At 41.7% G+C, this 12,242-nt stretch overlaps 1 protein-coding gene across 1 annotated transcript; it reads right to left on the minus strand.

Moving 5' to 3' along the window:
- Window positions 1-3,924: 3,924 nt before the first annotated feature.
- LOC123408642 (importin subunit beta-1-like) lies at window positions 3,925-7,628 on the minus strand. Its single transcript, XM_045101730.1, has 3 exons — window positions 7,369-7,628; window positions 4,406-6,836; window positions 3,925-4,317 (listed from the first exon to the last, which is right to left on the minus strand). The coding sequence occupies exons 2-3, from the start codon at window positions 6,817-6,819 to the stop codon at window positions 4,122-4,124; spliced, it is 2,610 nt and encodes an 869-aa protein (XP_044957665.1). The 5' UTR covers window positions 6,820-6,836; window positions 7,369-7,628; the 3' UTR covers window positions 3,925-4,121.
- Window positions 7,629-12,242: the final 4,614 nt, after the last annotated feature.

Genomic DNA, 12,242 nt, shown 5'->3' on the forward strand with positions numbered 1-12,242 from the left:
AAAAGAGAGGATGTGGTATCATATTATGATACCGTGTCATATTAAATGGTGTATTACTTTGTGTCATGCATGACAATTAATAAGACAGTCTAAATACTCCCTCCGTCACGGTTTAGAAGGCACGCATGGAAAATCTCTGAGACCAAGGTAGTCACCGATTGGTTGTGAGATGTAGCAGGTGTGGATGCTAATGCGCCTAATCAACTGAGAAAATACTAGTATTAATGTGTGAACAGCAAATTGAGATGGCGCATGCATGAGTAGTACTAGTATTAATTAATAGAAGTAATTGCTTTCACACCTTAAATTTTGTCTATTTTGAAAACGCACGCAAGTTTAAGTGTGCCTTCTAAACCGTAACGAAGGGAGTACTAACTTATGATAATATGCATTACAAAAATAGTATTATACACTAATATCATATGCATGATACTAGTATATATGATACTCTCCATTAGTGGCAGCCTAATCAAATACCAACACAAATTTAAGAGCCGGTCATGCATTATGTTATTTGAGAACCAGTCATGCGTTCATGGTTCAGATTCCAGCGCATGCACACACAAAAATAGTTCAAGTCTGAAGATTGGTCAGGTAGTCAGCATTACATAAACAAACAAATGAATAAATAAATGTGAGAATAGAAAACCCTGAGAAAAATATTGGTCAGATCAGGTAAACTGGGTTGAGTCATGGCGGTGGCGTGGAGAAGGTGCAGACCGGTGATGTTGACCCACAATGCAATGGTGCCTGCGCCGCGTGTGTCCGTGCACAAGATAGTGCTCATATAACCAGTCACCTGAGTAAAGCCATCTCCAACAGAGATGTTTCTGCAGCACAATGTTACTACACGATATGCTCAAAATAAACTCCATCAAAAGAATGCAGACACGATGACATTGCCATAATTCATGTCAATAGTGTGACAGGTCATATATACCAACAAGGATTAATCAGGTTTCAGATAGCATGAGATCATATTGGAAAAAACACCGCACTGCAAGAGGACATATACCAGCAACAAGGATTAATCAGGTAACATGAAAGCATATAAGTTATGACAGAAAAAGAGACAAATAGTAGCATACACAGTATAGCATGTACAAGCAACAAATCAAACACATTAATAAATTTAGCAGTCCAAGTCGAACACATCACAAAAGGAGAAGACAACAAGGATCCCCTGCTACTACACTACGTATATACTTCCTCTGTTTCAAAATAACTGTCTTTATTTTATACTAGACCTATTATAAAATTGTACTAAATTTAAGACACTTATTTTGGGAAGGGGGAGTATGTTGGAATTCTTCCATTCAACCATGACAAATGGACTTTGCAGATCCACAAGAACCTCCACAGCCAACAATAGAAATTATCATATTAGGCGAACACTGCTTGGTTTACCATTCCCTGCGCCCACGATGCAGTCTCCCTGACTTCTTCGTCTGAATTATTATTTTTTAGAACCAGTCATTAATAGCAGCAGAGTACATGCATATTTGAATTTTGAAGTATAACTCAATCTAATCAAATACCAGCACAGTTTTTAAAATCGGGTATGCGTTATTATTTTTTAGAACCAGTCATGCATTCATGGTTCAGATTCCAGCACCTACAACAACAACAACAACAACAACAACAACAACAACCAAGCCTTTCAGTCCCAAACAAGTTGGGGTAGGCTAGAGTTGAAACCCATAAGATCTCGAAGCCAAGTCATGGCTCTGGAACGTGGATAGCTAACTTCCACGCACCCCTGTCCATGGCTAAGTCTTTGTCGATATTCCAAACCTTCAGGTCTCTCTTAACGGACTCCTCCCATGTCAAGTTTGGTCTACCACGACCCCTCTTAACATTCTCAGCACGCTTTATCCGTCCGCTATGCACCGGCGCTTCCGGTGGCCTCCGTTGAATATGTCCAAACCATCTGAGACGATGCTGGACTAGCTTCTCTTCAATTGGTGCTACCCCAAGTCTCTCTCGTATATCGTCATTCCGTACCCAATCCTTCCTTGTGTGGCCACATATCCATCTCAACATGCGCATCTCTGCTACACCTAACTGTTGGATATGTCGTCTCTTGGTTGGCCAACACTCCGCGCCATACAACATCGCAGGTCGGATAGCTGTCCTATAAAACCTGCCTTTTAGCTTTTGTGGCACTCTCTTGTCACAGAGTACGCCAGAAGCTTGGCGCCACTTCATCCACCCATCCTTGATTCGGTGGCCCACGTCTTCATCGATATCGCCATCCTTCTACAACATGGACCCCAAATATCGAAACGTGTCTCTCTCCGGTACCACCTGCCCACCAAGGCTAACCTCTCCATCCTCGTGCCTAGTAGCACTAAGAATGCACCTCATGTATTCAGTTTTAGTTCTACTAAGCCTAAAACCTTTCGATTCTAGAGTCCGCCTCCATAACTCTAACTTTCTATTAAACCCCGTTCGGCTATCATCGACTAGCACCACATCATCCACAAAGAGCATACACCATGGGATATCTCCTTGTATATCCCTTGTGACCTCATCCATCACCAAATCAAAAAGATAAGGGCTCAAAGCTGACCCTTGGTGTAGCCCTATTCTAATTGGAAAGTCATCGCTGTCGCCATCACTTGTTCGAACACTTGTCACAACATTATCATACATATCCTTGATGAGGGTAATGTACTTTATTGGGACTTTGTGTTTCTCCAAGGCCCACCACATGACATTCCGAGGTATCTTATCATAGGCCTTCTCCAAATCAACGAACACCATATGAAGGTCCTTCTTTTGGTCCCTGTATCTCTCCATCAGCTGTCGTACCAAGAAGATGGTTTCCATGGTAGACCTCCCAGGCATGAAACCAAATTGGTTTTTGGTCACGCTTGTCAACCTTCTTAAGCAATGTTCAATGACTCTCTCCCATAGCTTCATAGTATGGCTCATCAGCTTGATTCCGTGGTAATTAGTACAACTTTGAACATCCCCCTTGTTCTTAAAGATTGGTACTAAAATACTCTGCCTCCATTCTTCGGGCATCTTGTTTGACCGAAAAATGAGGTTGAAAAGCTTAGTTAGCTATACTATCGCTATGTCTCCAAGGCCTCTCCACACCTCGATGGGGATACCATCAGGACCCATCGCCTTGCCTACTTTCATCATTTTTAACGCCTCCTTAACCTCACACTCCTGGATACGTCGCACAAAGCACATGCTGGTATCATCAAAGGAGTCGTCTAGCTCAATGGTAGAGCTGTCAAACTCTCCATTGTAAAGGTTGTCAAAGTACTCCCGCCATCTACGCTTGATCGCCTCATCCTTCACAAGAAGCTGATCATCTACGTCCTTGATGCATTTGACTTCGCCGACATCCCTCGACAAGATTCCAGCACCTACACAAACAAAAAATAGTTCAAGTCTGAAGAGGTTGGTTACTACATCAGGTAGTCAGCCCTACCTAAACAAACAAATGAATAAATAAGTACATTTGAGAATAAAAGGCCTGAGAAAAGATTTCTCGGGTCAGGTAAATTGGGTTGAGTCATGGTGGTGGCATGGAGAAGGTGTTTGACCAGTGACGTGTACCCACAATGCAATGGCGCTTGCGCCGTACGCCATATAACCAGTCACCTGAGTAAAGCCCTCTGCAAAGATGTTTCTCCAGCACAGTGTTGTTACTAAATGATATGTTCAAAATAAACTCCATCGAAAGAATTCAGACATGACAACATGGGCATAATTCATGCCAATAATGCGGCAGGTCGTATATAGCAACAACAAGGATTAATCAGGTAGCATGAAACCATATTGAAAATAACACTGTACTTTGCAATATAACATATATCAACAAAAAGGATTAATCAGGTACTAACATGAAACGATTTGACAAAAAAAAAAGACAAGTACTCAGTAACATAGGCAGCATCGCATGGATAAGCAACAAGTCAGAACATGTTAATAAATTTAGCAGTTCAAGTCGAACACATCACAAAAGGAACACATGGCAAGGATCCCCTACTGCTAACACTACAACATATTGGAGTTCTTCCATTCATCTGTGGCAAATGGACTTTACAGATCCACAAGAAGAAACCTCCACCACAACCAACGGTAGAAAATGATTTCTCATGTCACGCGACCACTGCTTGGTTTATCATTCCCTGCGCCCACGATGCAGTCTCCCTGACTTCTTCGTCTGAATCAAGGCACTCCCTGAAGAACTCGACATGGAAGAGGTGGCTCCTGAACAAATCTTTTGATACCGGGCCAAGTGTATCCGCAAGATCACCAAGGACTGCCACTGCAGCCTTTGTCACACTCTCATCCCTGAAAGCAGACATATGCATATACTGGTAAGAAACAGGAACAAACACTCATATTATAACAAGAAAATGGCAACGAAAATGATGTGCACCTGCTCCCATCCTTGTAGACAGCTTCCGTGAACTGCAATAGGTGGGTTGCACAAGGTACCATCAGCTGAGCTTTTGGGCCTTTTATACCCTGTAATATGCCAGAGTAAGCCTCAAATATTCCCCTTCTGAGCTGATTACCATAGTGAACCATATCATCATCACTTTGATCCAAAACAGCAACAAGCTCAGCAGCTCCTTGAAGCATTGGTATGGCATATGGCAGGTATTTCTCAAAATTCCCGCCAATGGCAAGAGCAATGTCTCCAAAGCATGAGAAAATGGGAGGTTTGACAGACCGGTTGAGCGTTGGATTTGAAAGATCCTTGAGGAGAACAGTCATAATTCCATCACAGAATGGCAACACTTTATCTTCTAGGGTACGGCAAATGTCACCCACCACTCCAACAGAAATGGAGCATACTTGGTATTCTTCATGATTGTGCAAGCCTGCTTCAAGGTACTTGAAAAACTCCGGCATATATTTAACAAAATCTGGACCAATGGCATCAGCCAGAACACCAATGGCAAGCATTGCTTCTTCATGTACAGTAGAACTGTGGCAAGCAAAAACACGGAGAAATAGAAACATCAACTGATCAGCATTCTGGGTGATAATGGACTCCGCATCTGAGTTGCTCAGTTTCGGGACGATGACCTGCAGTACACCACACAGCAAAGCCTGCAGGTCACTCTGGTTCTCCTTGTCGCCTGATGAAAATATTTCAAGATCAAATGTCAAGTTCAATCTTCTCATGACCTCCTGCAATAACTGGCCTATAATGCTTGAAGTTTCATCTATGTTGGTGACTCTCACAATCTCATTCAACGCTTCATAAGCAGATGAACGAAGCCTAAAATGGGCCGTGTCAGCACAGTCTGAAGCAGAAAGGAGAGCGGTGATGACACTAGGAAGATAAGGTGTAAGCACAGAAGAGACTGAATCTACTGTATTTTCATAACCTTGAGCAAGAAAATATATAGCTCCACAGACTTTCTCAGCCACATTTGGAACATCCTTACTACTCTCCAGCAATACTGTCATGATACGCGTAAGGTTTCCACTTGTTACAATCGGATTCCCACTGGTTGGAGAATGCAAAAATTCAAACACACGCCCAAGAGTCCATGCAGTGGTGCCTTTTACCTGGCTGTTGGGATCTTTCATTGCATTGAGCAGGAAATTAAGTCCAGCATGTACCAGTGGAGCAAGTTTCGGAAGAGAAGGACCATCAAGGATAGAACCAAATGCAAAAGTAGCTGCCTCACGACAATGCCAATCTGGATTTGTGATGTTAGCCTCAACAAATGGCATGACAAGAGGGACAATCGCGTCACCGACGGCTTTAGCGATGAGTCCAAGGCACGTCCCACCACTCATGGAAATGTTCCACACATTGTCATCTTGCTCTTCATCTTCCTCTTGCTTCAACAGAGTTTCGAGCAGCATTGGAACAAGTGAAGAGAGTGCCTTTTCTATAAAGCGAAAATTTGCACTAGAGTTGGCATCGTCATATCCCTCATATTCTTCTTGGAGTTGAATCTCTTCATCACAAATTGTGCTCCAGAATTCAATAGCTTGAAGTGCAACTGATTCCTCATCTCCTTTGACAGTGTTAGACGTCAGGTTAAATACAGTTTGCATATAAGGTTCCAAGTGCATATAATATATGGATGCAATTGCAACAAGGCATTCAAAAGCTGCCTGTCTGATCTCCACTTCATTAGATACAGCAGTCTCACATATTACCTTCAATATATAGTTCCTCTCCATCTCATTTGCAAAGTTGCTATCAGCAAAATAAAGAGCGTTATATAGAGCTTTAACTGCTGAAAGACGGACTTCAACACTTAGCTCTGTCTGGTTCATTCCCTGGACCACAGCAGTCAGAACAGCATTGACTTGATCCTGCTCCAAGTGCTCAGGAGAAATCTCCTCGCAGACATACCCCAGCGCCTCTAGAGTTGCTTGCTTCAGTGGCGCAGATGCACCCTGCTGTGTCATATTTCCCAATAACTTGGCAATGAGGTCTTGCCATTCACGACGGGGCATCTCAATGGAGGCAACCTTTGCAATAACCTGTGATGAGGCCTGCCTTGCATCAGGCACCGAAGATCCTAGTGTTAGCAGCAACGATTCCTTAATTCTTGATTTGATCGACAAGTCCAGGCTGACCCATTGCTGAGCAAGTAGCTCCTTCCTTGAACAATCCTTGGCATCCAACAAATTCTTAAGGATGATGCCAGCAAGTCTTCTAGATTCTGGCGGCCTTTCGTCATTCGAGAGCTCCACTGATAAGGAGAGCAGGAACCTGGGAAGATTCTGCTCCTGGAACAGCTTAAGGCTGCCTTCTGCTACCGACCGAAGGTTACCGTCCGGAGATTGCGCGGCTAGGAGAATCTGAGTGATATCCATGGCTGTATTCCAATTCCCTAACAAACATCAAACAAACAGATTTTTTTACATTCTCAGCAAATGGAATTACATATTAATTGAATTAACATAAAACTGGCATCCATCAACACTCCCCTGTAGCAGCTGCCAATTTTAGGTTTTAGCACACACAACACAAGTCATTTGAACCCCAGTCAGTTTCCTCCACCTCTTATTATTTTGGAAGCTACAGTGTCGCCCACGGCATTTGCATTTTACACAACTGACGAAATTTAGGTCGTCTGCTTCAGTCAAACAATCCTTGAGGGCCAGTGTGACCCGGCCCACCCTTATTCTACAAGTGGTTGCATCTTGATTAAGCTTTCTTTTCTTATGGAGCTACTTGAAAACACTATAACTGCTAGGTTTTCCTACACTTGCTTCCCTTGTTAACAAAAAAAATCCAAAATCACTATTGTTTGGTGAAGAATTTAGCATTCGATTTTCACAAAAATGCTCGGTGTCTGACAGATTGGGCAAGCAATGGAGATGGGATCCAATTTAGAGAAGCGGGCATTCGGCCATAGGTACCTTAACTGTACCGGTGCGTCGCGAGTCTCTTTGGGGGCCGCGTTCACTGCTCCTCGGCCGCTCGCGCACTCGCTTTTCAGCGACCGTGTGCCGCCTGCCCCGATATTCCGCAGGTCGCCGCTGCCGTCCCTGCAGCTTTCGTCGCTGGGTCCGGTTGCCGCCGGTCGGCTGGGGAGCTGCTGCTCCGCCGGGTCGGGTGGTGGGGCGGTTAGGGTTTGGGGATTTTGGGCGCGGGGTTTGCTTTGGAGCTCGGTTGCCTCCTATATGCCGTGGACGGGGGAGAAAGGAGGGGCGGTGGTCGAGACCTCCTATATGCCGCTCTCTGCGACAAACGATCGCCTGGGACAAACATCTCTTAATTTGTGAACAAATTTCGAAACATGAAGATATATTAAATTTTTGAACAAATTTGGAAAACAGGAACATTTTATAAAATTCCCAGTTTTTTCTGACTATGTGAATAAAATTGGAAAACGTGTAAATTTTCTGAATTCACGAACAAATTTTGCAAACAGGAACATTCTTCGAATTTTCAGAAGAATTTTCGAAAATGGGAACATTTTTTAGAATTCCTGAGAAATTTCTAACTCATGAAAAAAATAAAACGTTATTTTTTTGTATTTTTGAAAATATTTTAAAAACATGAATATTTTTAGGATTTTTGAACAAATTTTGAAAACGGGAACATATTTTTGAAACTGAACATTTTCATTTTATGGAAACAAATAAAAAATTAACACCTTTTGAAATTCTGAACAGTTTTTTTGTAAATAATAGAACAATTTTTAAAATTCTACACTTGTATGAAATTCCTGAAGAACAAAATGAAAACAAGAACAATTCTGAAAAATCGAACAAAATCTGAAAAAATTAATTTTAAAAATTTCTGAAACATTTGTTGAAAATAGAAAAAATATCAAAAGGAAAAAAGAAAGAAGAAAGAAAAGAAAAAAGGAAAAAAATGGAAGAAAAAACAAAAATCAAAAATGGAAAACAAAAAAAAAAACTAGTTCAAGAACCTTCTAGAATGTTCCCAGAACCGGAAAAAATTGTCTACGAACATTTATAGAAGATCCCAAACCGGTATGGTTGGAACGCTTAACACGCCGGCCCATCCACTAAAGCTCGATCGATTGCATCTGCGTAACCCCGACTGTTTGCCAAAGAACGCGGCAAATAGAGTTTTCCGTGGTCGGCTATATTTTTTGCATATGGGCCATGGACAAACAACTGGCGCAACCGAAGGACTGGCTCAAGAGGTGGCCCAGATCATCTGGCCCATCTAACTCGTCACGCTAAAACACACCCTTTTTTTACGGTTCAAACCTGATTTATTCATTCACAAGAGTAATTGCTTCGCCATGTGTGGTTAGGTCAACCCGATGAACTTCCTTTCGCCCGTGTAAATGTTGTGACGATTTAATAAAGCTTCGCGGGGTTGTCTTAAAATTAAAAAATAATAATAGTTGCTTTTAAAAAAAAAGAATTAGATCTATTATAAAAGTTCATCGGGAGCATAAAGCATCTCAAATATAATAAAGATCGATTTGCTATTTCTGAGTCGACCTAATTCTTGTCTACAGATCCGCATTAGTCCGATGGCGTTCATATTCAATCCAATGATGAGCGTTGCATGGGATGTTTCGGTCGCATCGCGGTAGTAGTGGCGATAGTTTTTACTATTTTTCTAGCGTCGATGACAGGTGGTCCCTATTTCCACTCCATCTCCACCCAATCCCACGGTTTCCACTCCCCTCTTCTCCTTTGTTGCGGTTTTCCTTGCCTGTCTCGTGTTGTCGTTGCCACTCGGGCTCCTCTCACTCGTCCGCGGCGGTTCCTGGTGGCGGCGCGGTCCGTTTCTCGACGGATGACGTGTGATTCTGCGGTGGGGAATGGCATTCCCCAACTCCTCTATCTCCCTGTTCCTCCGACGCTCTGTTCCACCGCGGATTTTGGTGCGAATTCCCTCCAAATCCAGCCGATTGGTGTTGGCATTAGGTTAGAATAGGTCGACTTCTAGATGTAGTTCGAGATGTATGCTCGAAATGTGGTTCAATTTCTGCGAAATTTGTCGACGGGTCGGTGGTGGTTAGGTTTCCGTGGCAGACCGCCTTTGGTTTGTTCTGTGCGGATTTTGCTTTGGTTCGTGATGTTGACTTCGTGGATGTTGACTTTAAGATGTGTATTAGTGGCTGCATATTTTATTATGTGCATTAGTTGTTGTGGATTTTCACACTTTTCTTATGTTTGATTTTTTTTGTGTTATGTTCATCGATTAAGTGTTGTGATGCTCTAATTACGCTTCTGATGCTCTAATTACCATGTTTACATTGCTTGAGTTATCAGTGTTGTTGTTCTATTGGTTATGTTTTTTCCTTTCGTATTGCATTTACGAGTGACATTGTGCTAAAATTACGAGTGTTTAACACTGCAATTTTTTCACTGTTATTGTTTTGTGCCTAAAAGTGCATTGGGTTGGTAATTGTTGTACCTACCAACACGATTGTGATTGAGTTACCATGTAACATCTCTGTAATTATCATGGTACTAAGTCTTCAAAGATGATGTTGTTTGCGCTTACCAGCAGCATCTCGGCTGAATTATCATGTGCTTATTGCTTTATTTATGAGGGTCACGGTGTTATTAGTTGTCATATGTGTGGTGCTTTTGTTTTGTAAGTGCTTCGTGCTTTTGAATTCTAATCATGGTAATAGTGCTTAATTTATTAAGGGCGTGTAATTTTTAAATTTCTTAACGTAGTGTCAATCGTGCTTTTATTACCAAGTGGTATATTTTCCTTGCAAATAGAGTTTCCATGTTCACTCACCAAGCCTATCATAATCATCCTCCTTTATCCGGGCTTGGGACCGGCTATATTGAGACAATATAGGCGGAGTTTTATCCTTGGAAAACACCAGACTATAATTGTTTCTACTACTTGGGATAGTTCATAGGTCATCTAATTGGTTTCATTCGCCATCTTTTTTTCTTATGTGACACGGACACAATGTCGAGGAAGCGCAAAGGAGGTAGTGATGGAATTGACGACGTTCATCCAAAAAAATGAAGCGCCCTCCTCCGCCTTCGCGCAAGAGAGACTCACCTAGTTCACTTCTGCTTGCATGAAAAGACATGAGGGATGACACGCAGGTTGCCATTGACGAGATGGACTTCACAAGCCTTCAGAATATCAAGTGTGACCATCTCTTCAATGGTCTCAATGTGTGGCTTGCCGACTTGTACGATCCTGATTCCCGTGAGGTAGTCGTACCAGGGCGGGGTAGGCTTCCTGTTAATGAAGAATATGTGCATCGTGTTATGGGCGTGTTGCGTGGAGGGAAGGATGTTCCTTACAACATTGCTACCAAAGCTAATATTGAGTTAGGGCTTGAGTTGTTTGGTGAACTCGGATATGCCCCTAATATGACTGATCTTGTCGATCCCATTAAGGGTTCTGATAACGCTGACACTACTTTCAAGCGGATGTGGCTTTTGCTTGCGGGCAATACAATCATTGCCCCGACCACTTTCAACAAAGTCAGCCCTATGTGGTATGCTATGTTGGTAAGTGGTGTTGTAATTATGTCATATTATTTCTTGTGTGCCTGATAACTTCATTGTATGTTACTCCCTCCATCCATATATATATAGGGTCTAATGCATTTTTCGAGATTGCCTTTGACTATTGATAAGATTAATAGTATATGAAATGTAGAATGTGAAGATTATATCATTGGAAGCTCCTTTCACATACGAATTTGAGAATATGCTTTGTGTAGCTTGCATGTCATATATTATTCCTCTAACATATGGTCAAGATTAGCCTTTAGGCCCTGTATATATGGATAGAGGGAGTAGTGTGGTAACTTTCATATTTTTTGTGTTCCATTCGATTAAATTTCCCTTTTTTGTTTTCAACTTGCAGCGGGACATTGACGATGTTAAAAATCTCAACTTGTCCAAATTCATTGCGGATGAACTACACAAGGTGCTTCTAACTCGCAAGCCTACCAAGGGTTGCCTCCTTTTTTGCAATGTAAGTGATGCCACTTTCATTTGCTTTATTTTTTGTCATTTTTCATCTTTTCATATTTATTTGTTGTCGGTTGTGTTTATCACGACTCTTGTATCTTTCTTATCAGCTATTGTACGTTCATGCGATTGACCTTTGTGGTCTCGGCATTGTATTGCCTGTTGGGCCTTTCCCTATCAATGTATGGACGAATGAGGTGATAACTCGTGTCCTTAATAAGGATGTTCAGGCGGACAAAATTTCTTTTCGGGAACTACGGGTAATTTATCTATATTATTTTAGGTTTTAGGTCGCACACTGCATGCAACTGTATTTTTCTTTCTTTCTTTTTCTTGTTACTTACCTGACTTATCACTTCATTTTTTTCAGTTGAAGCCCGAGTTTGGAATGAATTTTTGTCTGTTTGGTGGTGTGGAAGGCCTTGATAAGTTTATGCATGTTCATGTTGCCCCAAGCTGCAGTCAGCAAGTGTGCACGTAACCCCTATAAAAAAATTCATGCTATTCTAGGTTTTTTTAGCACTATTTGTGGTAATTATTCTTTGATAACTTTTTTGCTGCCAGCTTATGCTCTTTATTTATGCCATAAGAATTTGTTCTTTATTTCCAATGTGGCATAGGCTCTATAAAGCCTAATAACTTTGTTGCAATCTTGTGGGAATTCTTATCGTACTGTCTTGCTAAGTTTTGTTGTGAACTTATGCCATCATGCTTGATAACTTGGTTGCATTCTTGTGGTGATTCCTTTTGTAAATCCTTGATGATTTTTTTTGGCTGTGATCTATTAATGATGTTTACTTATGATGTAGGATCGAAAGTATGTCTAGAGGGGGGGGGTGATT

This window comes from Hordeum vulgare, chromosome 1H (assembly GCF_904849725.1).
Source record: "Hordeum vulgare subsp. vulgare chromosome 1H, MorexV3_pseudomolecules_assembly, whole genome shotgun sequence".
NCBI lineage: Eukaryota > Viridiplantae > Streptophyta > Magnoliopsida > Poales > Poaceae > Hordeum > Hordeum vulgare.